The sequence below is a fragment of the Suncus etruscus genome, unplaced genomic scaffold (genome assembly GCF_024139225.1).
Source record: "Suncus etruscus isolate mSunEtr1 unplaced genomic scaffold, mSunEtr1.pri.cur scaffold_76_ctg1, whole genome shotgun sequence".
NCBI classification, from domain to species: Eukaryota; Metazoa; Chordata; class Mammalia; order Eulipotyphla; family Soricidae; genus Suncus; species Suncus etruscus.
This window is the reverse complement of record NW_026060398.1, coordinates 39,413-58,014: the sequence shown is the minus strand read 5'-3', so window position 1 is coordinate 58,014 and position 18,602 is coordinate 39,413. Positions and strand designations below refer to the sequence as shown.

At 47.3% G+C, this 18,602-nt stretch overlaps 1 protein-coding gene across 1 annotated transcript; it reads right to left on the bottom strand.

Moving 5' to 3' along the window:
* Positions 1-9,797: 9,797 nt before the first annotated feature.
* LOC126000712 (zinc finger protein 678-like) lies at positions 9,798-17,691 on the bottom strand. Its single transcript, XM_049767856.1, is given in 5 exon segments — positions 9,798-11,552; positions 11,891-11,967; positions 16,185-16,265; positions 17,428-17,554; positions 17,686-17,691. Coding segments are annotated over 5 exon segments (2,046 nt in total).
* Positions 17,692-18,602: the final 911 nt, after the last annotated feature.

Genomic DNA, 18,602 nt, shown 5'->3' with positions numbered 1-18,602 from the left:
CCGGTCAAACGGTCGGCGGAGGTTCTCTACCCTCCCAGGGGCAAGGGGAGCCCGGAAGGAGCAGGGCGGTTGTTCACGCAGTCGGCAGAGTCTCCCTTCCCTCCCAGGGGCAAGGGGAGCCCGGCAGGAGCAGGGTGGCCGTCCACACGGTTGGCGGAGTCTCCCTACCCTCCCTGGGGCAAGGGGAGCCCGGCAGGAGCAGGGCGGCCGTTCACGCTGTCGGCGGATGTTCCCTACCTTCCCGGAGGCAAGTGGAGCCCGGCAGGAGCAGGGCGGCCGTTCATGCGGCCGGCGGATGTTCCCTACCTTCCCGGAGGCAAGGGGAAACCGGAAGGAGCAGGGTGGCCGTTCACGCAGTCGACGGAGGTTTCCTACCCTCCCGGGGACAAGGGGAGCCAGGCATGAACAGGGCGGCCGTCCACGCGGTCGGCGGAGTCTCCCTACCCTCCCGGGGGCAAGGGGAGCCCGGCAGGAGCAGGGCGGCCGTCCACGCGGTCAGCGGAGTCTCCCTACCGTCCCAGGGGCAAGGGGAGCCCGGCAGGAGCAGGGCGGCCATTCAAGCAGTCGGCGGAGGTTCCCTACCTTCCCGTAGGCAAGGGGAACCTGGCAGGAGCAGGGCGGCGTTCACGCAGTCGGCGTAGGTTCCCTACCCTCCCAGGGGCACGGGGAGCCTGGCAGGAGCAGCGCGGCAGTCCACACCGTCGGCAGAGTCTCCCTACCCTCCCAGGGGCAAGGAGAGCCCGGCAGGAGCAGGGCGGACGTTCACGCAGTCGGCGGAGGTTCCCTACCCTCCCAGGGGCAAGGGGAGCCCGGCAGGAGCAGGGCAGCTGTTCTCGCGGTCAGCGGAGATTCCCTACCCTCCCAGGGGCAAGGGGAGCCCGGCAGGAGAAGAGCGGCCGTTCACGCAGTTGGCGGAGGTTCCCTACCTTCCCAGAGCAAGGGGAACATGGCAGGAGCAGGGCGGCCGTTCATGCAGCCGGCGGAGGTTCCATACCCTCCCGGAGGCAAGTGGAGCCCGACAGGAGCAGGGCGGCCGTTCATGCAGTCGGCGGCGGTTCCCTACCCTCCCAGGGGCAAGGGGAGCCCGGCAGGAGAAGGGCGGACGTTCACGCAGTTGGCGGAGATTCCCTACCTTCCCGGAGGCAAGGGGAACATGGCAGGAGCAGGATGGCCGTTCACGCAGTCGGCGGAGATTCCCTACCCTCCCAGGGGCAAGGGGAGCCCGGCAGGAGCAGGGCGGCCGTCCACGCGGTAGGCGGAGTCTCCCTACCCTCCCAGGGGCAAGGGGAGCCCGGCAGGAGCAGGCCGGCCGTCCACGCGGTCGGCGGAGTCTCTCTACCCTCCCGGGGGCAAGGGGAGCCCGGCAGGAGCAGGGCGGCCGTTCACGCAGTCGGCGGATGTTACCTACCTTCCCGGAGGCAAGGGGAGCCCGCAGGAGCAGGGCAGCCGTCCACGCGGTCGGCGGAGTCTCCCTACCGTCCCAGGGGCAAGGGGAGCCCGGCAGGAGCAGGGCGGCCATTCAAGCAGTCAGCGGAGGTTCCCTACCTTCCCGTAGGCAAGGGGAACCTGGCAGGAGCTGGGCGGCCGTTCACGCAGTCGGCGTAGGTTCCCTACCCTCCCAGGGGCACGGGGAGCCCGGCAGGAGCAGCGCGGCAGTCCACACCGTCGGCAGAGTCTCCCTACCGTCCCAGGGGCAAGGGGAGCCCGGCAGGAGCAGGGCGGACGTTCACGCAGTCGGCGGAGTCTCCCTACCGTCCCAGGGGCAAGAGGAGCCCGGCAGGAGCAGGGCGGACGTTCACGCAGTCGGCGGAGTCTCCCTACCGTCCCAGGGGCAAGGGGAGCCCGGCAGGAGCAGGGCAGCTGTTCTCGCGGTCAGCGGAGATTCCCTACCCTCCCAGGGGCAAGGGGAGCCCGGCAGGAGAAGGGCGGCCATTCACGCAGTTGGCGGAGGTTCCCTACCTTCCCGGAGCAAGGGGAACATGGCAGGAGCAGGGCGGCCGTTCACGCAGCCGGCGGAGGTTCCATATCCTCCCGGAGGCAAGTGGAGCCCGACAGGAGCAGGGCGGCCGTTCATGCAGTCGGCGGCGGTTCCCTACCCTCCCAGGGGCAAGGGGAGCCCGGCAGGAGCAGGATGGCTGTTCTCGCGGTCAGCGGAGATTCCCTACCCTCCCAGGGGCAAGGGGAGCCCGGCAGGAGAAGGGCGGCCGTTCACGCAGTTGGCGGAGGTTCCCTACCTTCCCGGAGCAAGGGGAACATGGCAGGAGCAGGGCGGCCGTTCACGCAGCCGGCGGAGGTTCCATACCCTCCCGGAGGCAAGTGGAGCCCGACAGGAGCAGGGCGGCCGTTCATGCAGTCGGCGGCGGTTCCCTACCCTCCCAGGGGCAAGGGGAGCCCGACAGGAGCAGGGCGGCCGTTCATGCAGTCGGCGGCGGTTCCCTACCCTCCCAGGGGCAAGGGGAGCCCGGCAGGAGAAGGGTGGACGTTCACGCAGTTGGCGGAGATTCCCTACCTTCCCAGAGGCAAGGGGAACATGGCAGGAGCAGGGCGGCCGTTCACGCAGTCAGCGGAGATTCCCTACCCTCCCAGGGGCAAGGGGAGCCTGGCAGGAGCAGGGCGGTCGGCGGAGTCTCCCTACCCTCCCAGGGGCAAGGGGAGCCCGGCAGGAGCAGGGCGGCCGTCCACGCGGTCGGCGGAGTCTCCCTACCCTCCCAGGGGCAAGGGGAGCCCGGCAGGAGCAGGGCGGCCGTCCACGCGGTCAGCGGAGTCTCCCTACCCTCCCAGGGGCAAGGGGAGCCCGGCAGGAGCAGGGCGGCCGTCCACGCGGTCGGCGGAGTCTCCCTGCCGTCCCAGGGGCAAGGGGAGCCCGGCAGGAGCAGGGTGGCCGTTCACGCAGTCCGCGGAGGTTCCCTGGGGCTGCACTTTCTAATGCTCTGTCCCCAGTTATGGGCTAAGTGTGGACTCAGAAAGGGACACGATGGTGGGAAAGCACTGTGCCACCCACAGTGCAAGCAAAACTCAGAGATGTTTCTGGAAGGAATTTTGTTCCGGGTGTAACATTTGGTAGTGGTGGGTTAGAAGCTGGACTATTTCAGGGGGGAGGTTGCACCAGATGCAACAATGCTCAGAGGTTCCTCCTGACTCTGCTCAGAAAGCACTCTTGGCATGCTTAGTTGACCATATGGGGTCTCGGGGACACATCCTGTCACAGACCTGTTCAAGTCTCCAACTCTAGGTTGTTGGTGAAGAATTTCCTATCTTACTTGAAAGAATGTTGCTGAATTCTTTCTGCAAGTGCATTTCCTTGTGGGTTTTTTTCCAGTTAAATTTTTTTGTGTGTATGTGTTTTGCATCTCATGTTGTTTTGTTTTTGTAGTGAATTTTCTGACAGTTTGGTGGTGATCAAGACTCATTCAGGGCTCTGCACTTAGGAGTCAAACCTGGCAATATATGAGACCCTAAACTTGTGCTTGGGATTGACTCTTGCTCTGACCCCAGGAATGCAGTTCAGCCTTTTTGTCTTTCACTCTGCAGTCTCACCTCCTCCCTGCAGCCTTATTTCTCACCAGGTGTACTTTCAATGCCTCCTTATAAGTAGTCTTGTGGCTTACCCTCTAAGAGTGAAAGAAGGAAAGAAAGCAAAGGATCTTTCAGGAAGCCATACAATGTTTGCAGTATAGCCATTTTTATATCCTCCAGGAGGGATTTATTTGGGGGTGAACTTGGAGCACTGATAAGTCCAAGCACAGGTTTGAGTCACTCACAGGATCCTAGATTTTCCTTCTCACCACTCTTATCCTGGTCAAAGTCTAATTTTCATGCCACACCTGAGTTGAATTTTTAATTTTGGGCCACACCCAGTATCACTCAGGTGTTATTTCTTGCTCTGTACTCCAAAGGCTGGGGGAACCTTATGGGATAGCAGGAATCAAACCTTGGTGGGCCACCTGCAAGGCAACTACCCAACTGCTGTTGCTTTCTGATCTCCTAGCTCTAAGCTCGGGTGTTACTTTTGGAAGTGCTCAGTAGACCAAATGGTGGTGGGGACTGGCCCTGGGACATCTTTTAACAATGCTCCACCTCTAAGAACCTTCTATAGTAGAGTTCACATGGTAGGTGATCTGACTTACCTAGATTCAGGTTAGAGCTTTCTCCCCAGGCGATGCCTGTGGAAAAGTTTGTTGAGGCTGGTTCCTTGCAAAGGCAGAGGGAAGAGACACTAATACCATCTAGAACCCTGAAGAGTCTATTCTCAGTCAGGGATTAGGGTGGATTTGGAACCTGACATCTCCTTGTATACTGGTTTTCAACACAGTGACTATTCTCAGTGTGGGCCAGAGCTTCATCCTGGAGTAGTGGCCATGCTTAGACACATCTCAGAGGACGTTCTACACAGAAGTGATGCTGAAAATCTACTGGCTCCTGCATGCCATAGGGGAGAGCCATCCTGGACTCCTCTGAAAAGTTTATAAATGATTTAAGTTCTTTGGCTGTAATTGTTTTATGAGACATCCCTGTGGCACTCTGGGATTCCTCCTGGCTCTATGCTCAGAAACTACTCCTGGCAGCCTTGGACCATATGGAAAAATGGTGACTGAACCCTTCTTGCAGTGAGATCACTCTGGCTCTGTGACTTCATTTCTTGTCATGCTTTCATTAGGGCCACACTCAGCAGTCTTGGATCAACCATATGCTTCTTGGAAGATCATGTTGACAGGGATGCTCGGGATTTTTTCCTAGCTCAGCACTCAGAAATCAGTCCTGATTGGTTTGGGGACTGTATGAAAGCCGGGAATCAAACTTGGGTTCGTTGTGAATCAGCTCTTTGTAAGGAACTATGCTGTGCCATCGCTTGGGCCCTCGTTATGCTTCTCATGAATAGTGACCATACCATAATGTGATAATAAAACAAGAGAATTACCCTTAGTGGATTATGACAAAATACCTCTCCCTCCAAGACATTACCCCATATGTAGATCTGATAGGAAGCTACATATTGAACAAATGAATCTGAAGTGTAAAAAGGATTTGACACTACACCAATCCTATTAATTTGGCCTTATCTTGGTTCCAGAGTTTTCCCATTGCCAGTATTTCTGCAATCAGCCATTCTTGTGGCTCCAGTGACATTCACCATCAGAACAGGAAACTGGGAGTTTCTGAAACTTACCAGCTGCCTGTCTCGAACATAGTCATAGGTGGAACTCAGTGGCCCTACATATATTCTAGATGGGTTCTCTCATGGGAACGTGGGAAATTGGGGAGTTGATACTGAGGTGTCTAAACCCACTCACTCCTTATAATTTCTGCTCAACAGGTGAAGTTGCTGTTTTAGAGTGTGAGCCCCTTTGCTCTTAAGATTATTAGAGATTCACAGTATTTAGCTAACAACTTTAATCCCCTCAGGCCCATTTCCTTCAGAAATACTCCTTAAAGATCTGCTTCCACAGATGCAGTCATCATTCCCACTCCGAGTTTGTCTTCTGTACAAATCACCCATCCAGGGCACATGGTAGAGATAGTACAGACTCCTGACCAGGGTTTTCACCTCCCTAGAGGAGGAACACGGCACCTTGTATTCTAATGTGAAGCAGTTTCATACCAGTGATGCCAGCCAACCTCTTCCTCAAGAACTGCTTATTGTACAGTACTGTTCAGCCTGGAACCAAGGACCATAATCCCAGGGGGTTATGTGAGATCAAATTTGGCAGATTGCTGTTACCCATTTTCCATCCATTACCCTGTATTGCAGATAATGGACCCTCTGAAGTAGATACAGGCATTTGCATTATTTTCACGAAATGTTTCAGAATTTTTCTTAAAGAGGAAACTAGAACCCAGAAACATTTTTTTCCTTTTTTATTAATTTTTATTTTGATCACAATGGCTTACATATCTTTCACAGTACTATTTTAGGTACACATTTAACATTGAATCAGGGGAATACCCATCACCAAATTTGTCCTCCCCCATCCCCGTTCCCTTCCTACAACCATATCCCCCACCATTACCCCCCCGGGCTGCTAGAGTAGGTGGTCCCCTCTTTTTCTAGCTTACAATTAGTGATCATATATCCTTTTGGTCCTGGTACCCTCCGTTGTTTCCCCCTCTATTTGAGAGGTGGAGCTCTCAAATAGAATGGAGTAAAAAATCAGAAAAAATAAAATAAAAATAAATCAAATAAGCTGAAAATGGCAGAGTCCTTCTAGAGGCTTTCAACCTCAGTTTGAACGAGGACATGAAAAAGGTAACTGAAACACCACATCAATACAGAAAGAAATATCAAATTAAATATTCAGTGAGCCCTACAGGAATGAAGACAAGCACCACACAATAGTTTCGAGAACCCAGAAACATTTTTTTTTTTTTGGTTTTTGGGCCACACCCATTTGACGCTCAGGGGTTACTCCTGGCTATGTGCTCAGAAATCACCCCTGGCTTGGGGGACCATATGGGACACCGGGGGATCGAACCGCAGTCCATCCGCTTGCAAGGCAGACACCTAACCTTAGCGCCACCTGCCCGGCCCCTTTTTTTTTTTTTTTGAAACATTTTAATACAAAAGAGTTCTCATTACAGGTGAGTCTCTAGGCTGCTTTTTTGGGGAATGCCTGGCCCTGTTTGTAATGAGGAACAGAAGCAGATGAAAGCCAAGACACTCAGTGATGAGATAATGTAAAGAGTTGGGCCAGAACTATGATAGCACAGTAGATAGGTCATTTTCCTTGCTATGTGCCACTTGGTGGTTTGATCTCTTGCATTGCATGTGGTCCCTGGAGCCTGCCAGGATTGATTTCTGAGATCAGAGCAGGAGTAAGCCCTTGTGGATTTCTGTTCTGCGTCACAGGAAAAATGCTTCAGTGAGCTAGAAGAATTATGTGGCAACCATTGAAAATATCTCAGTAAGGCTAAAACCACAGGACAATGGGGAGAGCAGTTTGCTCACAGGCACTGACCCTGTTTCAAACACTCGCACCCCTGATGAGTGATAAAACTGAATTTAACCAGGAGGCACACTTGAACATCATCTTATATACGGCCCCAATCAAAAACAGTCATGTGGGCAGGAACTCTGAAAATAAAGAGATTTTCAATTTTCCTCTTTGCACTGTGCTGGGGTCAGAGCAATTGGACAATGAGAAAGGCACTTGTCTGCAGTAATAATCCACATACAGGAGGGCAAAACGAGGCAAGAACATGAAATACAAGGCCATTGACCTACTAGCCAGTTGCTCCAAATTAGGAGCTAGCAAGCCTGCAGCAAAAGGCTTCTTCCTGTCATTCTCAGCTAGAATTTTTTGATAGTGTCCCTCCCGTAAAAGGAGGGAGGGGAAAAGCAGGCAGAAAGAACAGATACAGGGGGCTGGAGAGATAGCATGGAGGTAAGGTGTTTGCCTTTCATACAGAAGGATGGTGGTTCGAATCCCGGCATCCCACATGGCCCCCCAAGCCTGCCAGGGGCAATTTCTGAACCTAGAGCCAGCAGTAACCCCTGATCACTGCCAGGTGTGACCCAAAGACCAAAAAAGAGAATAAATACAAATGGGAAATATTATGTAGGCCTCTAGATACCTCTCAAACAATAAGACAAAGGGTGCTTTTGTTCAGACCCCAATGTGGATAATAAAGTTGTTTCACTCAGGGGGATGTGAACCATACAATTAGGTGTGAGGCTGAGTGAAAGCTTGCCACAACCATGCCACCTGTAGGGCTTCTAAACCCTCCTAGGTCAGTGGTTAGCAAGCCGCGGGTTTCTGTGGGGATACTTGTATGCAGAATATTCTCAATAAAAACTTATTGAAACTAAAAACAGTGTACCATCCTATGTATTTTATGTTTTAAAAATGTGGCTCTCAAAATAAATTCCAATCGTGGTTTTGGCGAGATTGGGCTCAGTTGAAAAAAAGGTTGCCGACCACTGTCCTAGGTGGATTGCTGAGCAAATGTCAAAGGGTTTCCCCCAATACAGTACATGTGTGAGGCTTTCTGTAACTACTAAAGTCTGAACTCTGAGCAAGTCTCCCAAATTACCTTAACTTCTTATTAAGGCCTATAACCCATATGTATTTTGGAATTTATTTTTGGACCACACATCTCAGTGCTGAGGACTTACTCTGTCGCTGAACTCAGGAGTCACTCATGGTCCTGCATGCGGGTGTAGATCAAATCTGAGTTGGCTGCAACAGGGCATTATGGCACTCTCTGAGTATGTATTATAAAGCACTGATAACTTAAAGCTTCCTAAATTACTCATGTTTAGGCAGCTTTTCTGCAGCATGGGCCATACTATTTAAAGCAAGGTTTATAGATCAATAAAGACCTTCCCACATACATTGTACATGCTACTTTCTCTCCATAATGCAGATTCTTCTGCAGAGAAAACATTCAGAAATAAAATCTTTCCCCTATTCCTGACATATGTAAAGATTCTCCCGGGTTATATTCATTTTTATTTCTTTTTTGAGCCACACGTTTGGGTACTATGTGGTCACTTCAGGTTGGCAGGCTTGGGGGAATCCGAAAGAATGACAGTAATCTGACTGGTGCAGGGGCGTGGAAGAAAAAAACACCATCCCTGTTTAACTATGTTCTGACACATCATATATAATTTTCATATATGTGAAACAATCTGAGGAATTAAAGATCTTCCAGCACTTCTGAGGCACCTCAGGTGTCTCTCCAGAATGAATTCTGCTATCACTCCTAACGCATGAGGGAGATTCAAAGGCTTTCCCACACTGCTTACATGCAAAGGATTCCTCTTTATGAATAATTTAGTCCCTAGCAAGGCTTGAAGATAAACACAAACTCTTCACTCATTTCTTACTTGCATAAGGCTTCTGACTACAATGGATATTTAAGTGGCTGTGAATCTTGAAGAATGAAGACCTTCCCACAATCCATATATATACGGAGAGGATTTGTATCCAGTATGAATTTTGTTGTATGATAAGGTCTGGGAAATAAGTAAAGACGTTCCAAAACATCAAGTACATTTAAAACTTTTCCTTATTTTAATATTGCACTGCTTATAAGTCTTAAAGATAGTGAAGGCCTTCCCAAACTTAACAGATATAAGCCCTTTCTCAATTATACATTCTTTTGTTCTTAGAGAAGTCTGCAGATCAACAAAATGCCTTACATATTGACATGTTCAAGGCTTGTCTCCAGTATGAATATTCATGTGAGAAGAATTGATAATAGAGTTAAGGTCTGCCCACACTCCTGACATATAAGGTTTCTCTCCTGTATAAAATATCTTGTCTATTAATGACTGAAGTTTGGTTTAAGGCCGTCCCACACTCCTGTTATGTATTAAGATTTACTCAGGTAAGAAATTTTTTGTGCATAGTGAGGTCTAGAGAATTATAGGAGCCCTCCCCACACTGACATGTAAAAGGCTTCTCTCCAGTATGAATTTTCTTGTGAAAATAATGGCTTTTGGATCAAGAAAAGACCTTCCTACACTCCGGACATTTATAAGGCTTCTCTCCAGTATAAATTCTTTTATTCTTAGAGATCCGAGGATACACGGAAGGCTCTCCCACTCTACTGACATGGAAAAGGCTTCTATCCAGTATGAATTCTCTTGTGAATATAAAGATCTGAAGATTGAGTGAAGGCCTTCTCACACTCCTGACATGTCTAAGGTTTCTCTCCTGTATGAATTTTCTTGTGACTATTAAGGTGTGAGGACAGAGTGAAGGACTTCCCACACTCTTGACATGCATGAGACTTCTCTCCTATATAATTCTCTTGTGAATATAAAGACATGAAAAATGAGTGAAGGCCTTCCAACACTACTGATAAGTATCAAGTTTCTCTCCAGTATGAATTTTATTGTGAATATAGAGTCCTGAGAATTGAGTGAATGCCTTCTCTCACTCCTGATATCTATAAGTTTTCTCTCCAGTATGAATTTTCTTGTGACTACTAAGGTGAACGATTTTAGTGAAGGACTTCCCACACACCTGACATGTATAAGGTTTCTATCCAGTATGAATTTTCTTGTGACGACTAAGGTGTGAGGATTGAGTGAAGGACTTCCCACACTCCTGACATGTATAAGGTTTCTCTCCAGTATGAATTTTCTTGTGAATATAGAGTCCTGAGGATTGAGAGAAGGACTTCCCACACTCCTGACATCTATAAGTTTTCTCTCCAGTATGAATTTTCTTGTGACTAGTAAGGATTGAGGATCGAGTGAAGGCCTTCCCACACTCCTCACATGTATAAGGTTTCTCTCCAGTATGAATTTTCTTGTGACTATTAAGGTGAGTGGAACTAGTGAAGGCCTTCCCACACTCCTGACATCTATAAGGTTTCTCTCTAGTATGAATTTTCTTGTGAGTAGTAAGGTTTGAGGATTCAGTGAAGGACTTCCCACACTCCTGACATCTATAAGGTTTCTCTCCAGTATGAATTTTCTTGTGACAACTAAGGTGAGTGGATTGAGTGAAGGCCTTCCCACACTCCTGACATCTATAAGGTTTCTCTCCAGTATGAATTTTCTTGTGACGACTAAGGTGAGTGGATTGAGTGAAGGCCTTCCCACACTCCTGACATCTATAAGGTTTCTCTCTAGTATGAATTTTCTTGTGAGTAGTAAGGTTTGAGGATTGAGTGAAGGACTTCCCACACTCCTGACATCTATAAGGTTTCTCTCCAGTATGAATTTTCTTGTGACTATTAAGGTGAGTGGAATGAGTGAAGGCTTTCCCACCCTCGTAACATGTATATGGTTTCTCTGCAGTATGTGTTTTCTTGTGTTGATAAAGATATGAGGATTGAGTGACGGCCTTCCCACACTCCTGACATGTATAATTTTTCTCTCCAGTATGAATTTTCTTGTGAATATAGAGTCCTGAGGATTGAGAGAAGGCCTTCCCACACTCCTGGCATGTATAAGGTTTCTCTCCAGTATGAATTTTCTTGTGACTATTAAGGTATGAGGATAAAGTGAAAGTCTTCCCACATTCCTGACATGTAAAACGTTTCTCTCCTGTATGAATTCCCTTGGGCCTTTTAAGATATGAGGATTGAGAAATTACTTTCCCGCACTCCTGACATGTATTTTGCTTCTTTCGTTTCTGGACTTCCTTAGTGTCTCTCTGGCATGAAGGTTGACTCAGGGCATATCCACCCCGCAGACCCTCAGGGGTATCCTTTGTACTGAGGGTGTCTGAGGAAACTTCAAGGTGCAGGGCACACACATAGTCCCTCCCACATTGCTTACATTCAGGTGGCTTCACTCTACAGGTGATTTTCTGGTTAGCCTGAGACTGTGAGGGGCTCAGAGCAAACACTGTTGTTCTCCTTTCCCAGGATGGTCCCACTGTGGGGGTCTGAGTCCAGGGACTGGGCAAAACAGCTTCAGGGGGATTTTGCACAGTGGTCACTGGCTTTGGCATAAGAAATCTCTCTTCACTCTGGTCCACTTCACAACAGATGCCCCCTGATTCTTCACTCCGATTGGGGTATGGGCAGGATGATTTCCCCCAGACTGCGGCCTGCAGCACAGGATCAGCTCCATCCAACTGGGTCTGGCTGTTTCTCTGTGAAACAGCAGAGGATTAGTTTAGTTACTTGTCTCTCCCTTGAATTTCTCCACGTTCATTTTTTTGTTTTTTTTCTTTTTTGCTTTTGGGCCACACACAGTGACGCTCAAGAGTTTATTCTTGACTCTGCTCTCAGAAATTTATCCTCACGGGCTTAGGGGACCATATGAAAAGCCAGACATCAAATGAGTGCTCAGCATACTCTGCAGTGCAAAGATTATTATGGACGTCAAATGGTTGTACCAAAGGGTCCAATTTATAAATACTATGTGCTTGCAGCATTGAGTATCCACCCAGCACAATCATAATATTGAATTGGAACTTGCAACACTTACCATCTCATACTTTATTGGATATTCCATTCCAAAAGTAAATTTCTGAAATGTCACTATTGGAACTTGTGGTCCACCATCTAAAATCAACCCAAATATAAAATGTTAGAATTAGTTGATTGGGCTGGGGCGGAGCGATAGCACAGCACTAGGGTGTTTGCCTTGCATGTGGCTGACCCAGGATGGATCTGGGTTCAATCCCTGGTGTCCCAAAAGGTCCCCAGTCCAGGAGCATTTTTAATATAATTTTTATTTTGATCATAGTGGCTTACATATTGTTGACAATAATATTTTAGGTACATATTTACATAAAATCAGGGGGATTCCCATCAGCGATTTGTCCTCCCTACACCTCCGTTTTCATCGTACCTCCCATATCCTCCTCCCTCACCCCTGGGCTGCTAGTATATGTGGTCCCCTCTGTACCTAGTTTACTACTTTGTAGTCTTGCACCTATTTGGTCATGGTGCCTCCCCATTTCCCCCTCTAACTGGGAGGCAGGACTAGATAGTTCAAGATATGTGGTTTTGTTTGAAGAAGAGAAAAGTAATAAACTGGGGTAAAAGTCTACTATGCCAAAAATGAGCGGACTCTTTCTAGAGGCTCTCATCATCGGTTTGAGAGATGAAGGAGAAAAATAAGGTGAAACACCCCAACAGTACAAAAAAAAGTGTAAAATATCCAGTAAGCACTCCAACAATAACAACGATAAGCACCACAAAAAAAGCCATGGTCTTGAGATAAAAAAACATGGCAGGGCACATAGAAAGAGAAGAAAGAAAAAACATAAATATAAATGGGGACAACTTCAATAACCACACTAAAACAAGGAAATCGACAAGAAGTAGATAGATAAATAAAAAATAAAAAATTATATAAAAATAATATATAAAAAATGTTTTGTGCTTTTTGCCTTTTCTCCCTCCTGCACTGGCACAGTAACTATTGGGGGTCATTTGAAAAGGAATTCACTTGGCCTAAGAGATATGGGGTTTCTCCACCCTTGGAGTATATTGTCATGGGATTAACTATAGACTCCGTTCAGGTTCATTTACTCTCCCCTTGGTGCTTTCGTGGTGTTTGCAAGACTTCTGCTCCGTCCTGGGTGATAAAATCAGACCTCTGTATCTAGAGATCTCAGTATCTGCACAGGTCCAGGAGTGGGACTTATGATGAAGTCTTTCTTTGTGGTTCTAGAAGTTCTATTACCTCAGTGTCATTTTAATCCATCTTCTGTGGTTGGTGGTCTTGGTCTTTGCACTGATCCTAGGATGGAACCTAGGATAGCGTCTTTCATTGTGTTTCCAGAAGCCCCATTCCATTGCAATGGTCTCAACCAGACCTTTGGAACTGGGGATCATGGTTGTTGTGCAGGTCGTAATTCAAACCCTAGACTAGGGCTTTCCCAAGATATATACAGTCCAGTCATGGTTCTAGCAGCCAGACATCTGTAAATGGAAATCTTCGCTTTTGGACCAACCAAAAGGTGACAAGTCTTCTGATTTTGTCTTATCGTTAGCTGGTGAGGTAGGATAACCTGCTCTTAGGTCAAATTGTTCCCATTTTCCTCGTTGTCAGGATATCATATTAGAGCTGGCACTTGTTGGTGGCCCAGCAGTATTAAGGATGTCTCAGATAGGATTTGTTTCCAGTAGCTGTTAAGAACTTTGTTGTTTCTATGTCTGGGATTAGGGTTCAAGGCAGGACGGATGGTGTCTAATCACCTAGGGTCTAAGTTGGGTCCGCATGACATATTTTCAAGGTGGGAGATATCCCTGTATTGTAAACAAGTATGAGTTCTTATCCCTAGGAGATAAGAGCTCGTTCTTATATGTAGGATTTCCCCTTTTATTAGTGTGCCTTTGCAGGGAAAGTGGTGCTACATTATATTGTCGGTGCATTTGGGGGTGGACATAGAAGAAAACAGAATCAGGTCAAACACCCAAAAAAGATAAAAATAGGAATTAAAATGTATGTGCTCACCTATGTATATGTAGAGCAAACATTTAAAAAAATGAATTAACAAAGTAATTAAAGTAACAAAGTGATGCAAGAGACTACTTTACTTTTGGGGAAAAGCAGGTAAGGAGGTGGTGTAATACAGGTCTTATACTTATGTTGGAAGTTTAGGTTTCCCCATTGTCTTTTGGGATTTTCTTGTGGTGTGTGGGTTCCCAGGCACCTTTCCATCACAGCCCCTGACCTTCTTGAGACCGAGAAAACTCTTTAACATACACTTTCTCTAGGTTATACCTTCTTTTACGATTTGAAGCACGTGACCAGTCAGACCACCGAAGCAGCAACTGTAACGTACAGACTTATACTACAGGCCCTACTCATCAAACACATTCAAGCAAACTAGCATTCCTTTGCTATTTTCTCCTCTCTTCTCACTACTTTCTTTATTATTTTTTCTTTTCTTCTCTTTTCCTTTTTTCTTTCCTCTTCTGCCTTTCTTTCTAATGTATTTTCTCTTTTCTTCCTTCCTATCCCTTCCATATACTTTCCCCTTTCCCCCCTTTTGGAAAACCAACTATCTCTTCACCCTTCAATCCCATCCAGACCTCTCATCATATTAAAACTCTTCACCCTCAGTTCTTAATCCATTAGGCATCAAGACTGACCTCCTACCCCAACAAACCAGTACCCATCACCCAAGCGAAGGGTGATACAACCCAGTCAAACCCACACCTTGTCCCCTGCAAGAAAAGGCGACCAATTCCCCTGCGGACTCATGCTCCGCAGCCCTCCCTATGAACTCCCCCTAACGTGGACTGTTACTTGAAACCGGACTTAGCTCTAAAAGTATCCCCAATGCAAGAGCTCTTCCAAGACCTCCCTGCAGCAAATCTTTTACCAATCTCCAGGAGCATTTTTTCTGAGTGCATAGCCAGGAGCAACCTCTGAGTGTCACTGGATGTGGCCCAAAAACCAAAACCAAACAAACAAAAAAGACTAAGTTGAACAGATAGCAGCAGTAGGGCATTTGCCTTTCACGAAGCCAACCCAGGATGAATCTGGGTTTGATTGCCGGCTTCTATAGGGTCCCCAGAGCCTGCCAAGAGCAATTTCTAAGCACAGAGCCAGGAATAACCCTGAGTGCCATGGGTGTGTGGCCCAATCCCCCTCAAAATATTAGCTGAATGAAAACTGGTTAAATGCAACAAAAGTGATGCAATGAATACATGTTTTAAGGTACTAAATCAGCTTAGAGAAAAGAGAAGGTAAGTCAGAAGGATTGCAGTGAATTTCTTAGTACAGATGAGTGAATTTAAGTGATAGAATGAATACATAGGTAATAAATCAGTTTTGAGAAAAGAGAAGATAAGTCAGAAGGATTGCAGTGAATAGCTCAGTGCGGATTTTCCTTGGCAACAGAGTAAACATACTCAGTGGTACACATAGAAAACCCCAGGGTGAGGAAGTTTTCTTTGAAATTAGCTGACTCGAGTTTTATTCTAGGCATCCCAAATACTCTCTAAAGCCATGCAAGAAGTAATTGGCTTGTGCAGATCCAGAGTAACTCCTGAGCATTACTGATACATACATTACCATATAAAATTTCTTACGGTTTGGGGCCAGAGTGGAAGCAGAGGAATAGGGTGTATGCTTGCATTGAGGTGACAGGACAGACTCAGCTTCACTCCCCAGCTTCCTATATAGGCCCACCAGCGAGGAGTAACTCCTGAGCACAACCAGGTGTGGGCCCCAAAAGAATTTCTTAGTATTTTCAATAATCATGTCAAATACATAGTATAACAGAGAGGGTGTTGACTTTCCAAGTGGTGGACCAAGTTCACCTCTAGTATCCCATAATGGCACCTGAGACCATTAGAAACTAATCTGAAGAAAAGAGCCAGATTAAACCCTAACAGCACCAATAAGTAGGTATCAAAACCGGAAAAAAGAACCCCTTCTTTGGAATACCAAATACCCTGCTAAATGTCATGGTGAAGGGAAGTGTACAAAGACTGGTGAGAGGGACATCTAGCTACTGCTGAGAAGGGCACCCCAACACTGGACTATGCAACCAGACAGAGGGCACAGATGGTAGGTTAAGACAGAGAATCTCAGCTTCTGTTCTAATGATTAACAGAAAGGGAACTATAAAGAGCAATGACAAGGCAGCAAAATTCCAGAACATACTGCGATTCAGCAGCAAAGGCAGATAATGGAATGGAAAAGACCCCCGCCCCAATATAGTAGCCTGACACAAAAGGCTCAGCACACACATTTCTGTAGGCCCAGGATGCTACACACACCAGGGTCTGAGTCAGGGGATTATTCCCACACTTACCTGGAAATATGCCTCTCTGCAGCCCTTCAAGGTCTCCTACTTCCAACCAGGAGATCAGCGCAGGCTTCACGCCACAATGCCCTGGCAAAGAGGTATCATTCATGGGTAAAAGACAATGAAGAGGATAGCACCTCAGGTATAGACTGGGTCCCTAATGAAAGAGGCTAAAACATGGAACAGATAAAGAACAGAATCTCTGCTCTACATATGCACGCTGATTATCACACAGACAAGACCAGGTTGAAATTGAAGTTTTCAACAAGGAGGAAGCAATAAATGGGCTCACACATAGACAAAATGGATTGATCTATAGTTCCCCGAGCCCTTTTTGAAAAGAGTACAGAGTACAGAGCTATGGAATAATCTCAACCACTTCTAAGGTTTGCAAATACCAATCATGTCATAAAAAGTAAGGTCTTGGGGGTGGGGTGATAGCACAGCAATAGTGCATTTGCCTTGCACACAGCCAACCCAGGATGGACTCCGATTTGATCCCATACATCCATATTATCTCCAGAGTCTGCCAGGACTAATTTCTGAGTGCAGATACATGAAATACACCTGATCACTGCTGGGTGTGGACCAAAAACAAAAATAAATTAAGGGTTTGCACAATAGTACAGAGTGGCACGTACTTGCCTTGCAAAGACTGACAACAATTTGGACACCTGATCCACATATAGGATTCATTATGCCCCTCAAGTAGTTTTCTCTTTATTGACTTTGGACCACACTTGGCAATGCTCAGGGATTAATCCTTGGGATTACTCAGGGACTACACACTTGGGATGCTCAGGGAATCACTCCAGAAAGCATCTGGAGATCATTGGGATGCTGGGGATTGAACCTAGGTCAGCCTCTGTCAAGGCAAATAACCTATCTTTTATTCTATTCTCTACCCTAGCAGTGTTTTTGAGTATAGAAACAAGCGAGCAAAATTCCTGGAAAATGCGACGTGTGGTCCAACACAAAACAATACCCAAAACAATTAAACTGTGGCCATGATAGGAAGCAATAAATTGGGGAACAGAGTTTGCATGCAAGAGTCTCAGATGAGATCCCATTCCCACATAATTTTTCAAGAAGCAATGGGGCTACCCCAGTCTCAGCTTATGCACTCATGAAGAGAACTTGACCCGAGGCCAGAACAAGAGCACTTTGATAGGCCCTTTGTCTTGCATGAGGTTGACCCAGGTTCAATCTATCAGCTCGGCCCTCACAGATGCCCCAATGGGGCTCTCACCTACGGCCTGCAGGTGCTGGTAGGTCTCTAGCATCACTTCTCTGTAGAGATTCTTCTGAGAGGGGTCCAGACACAGCCACTCATCCTGGGAGAAGTTCACAGCTACTTCGGGGAAGGTCACAGTAACCTGAGTAGCAATACAGGAGGGTGTCATGGACAGATGCAACCTGGAATCCACACTGAAGCAGGATCCCTAGGACCTGATTCAAGGACAAAGCCCCTTTACTTGGGAGGAACCAGCCTCCATGTTCTCTCTACCGTCATCCCTGGAAAATGGGACTGCAGGGTCCAGAAACCCCCCAGGGGGGACCCGGCCAGCAGGAATTAGCTGGGAAGGCTTCTCAGACGACTGCACTCCTATTTTGCTGAGTAGAAGAACAACCACACCTGTAAAAAATCTGAGAGAGGTTAATAATAAAAGATCCAAGGCAGCGTCTCACTGCTCAAAGACATTTATTGAGGTGTAACCCCTTCTTTTATAGTGAAGGAGAAGGGGGCAGTACAAGGTGTTGTCAATCATACTTTTGGCGCGAAGGCTCATAAGGAAGTGGGCAGTGGGCTAGGGCTGGATGACCTTTAAGCTATACTGAACGTGCTGTTTCAATGGAAACTTCTAGTGTCCTTCTAGCTGCATTCCTAATTGCTTGACTATCAGGAAATGGTGCAATATGTGCTTGCCTAGTGATCTTGAACAGACAATATAGCATATACTTATTGATAACAGCCTAAATTACTCCGGAATGTGGTCTTAAGGAATGGGGCCTAGTTTCTGATAACTGGACCAGGCAGTTTTTTCTCTCCTCCGGGCTTATAGCTAAATTAAGTCCTGCAGCTACATTCTTTTCTCTTAGCTCAGAAATTTACAGCAAGACTGCATTTTGCTTTTAGGTGAAAAGCTGGGCTATGGCAGAGAGAACAGCAAAATGTCCTCAAACAAGTCAGTCCCCAACATCTCCCCCTTTCTCTTCTAATAAAAGAAGGAAAGTCGTGAGCGGGTGGAAGAACCGTGTCTTAGGCATACAAGGTTTGACCAGGTCGGACACGGCCAAAGCCGCATTTAAAAGGTGGCTACAAACGCCGTGGGTGTGCGCAGAGATCCGAATTATACGTTGTAGCCTTTTAGGGCCGTGCCCTAACTGGGACCTTGCTAATCCCGTCGTAGGTGTCTCCACAGC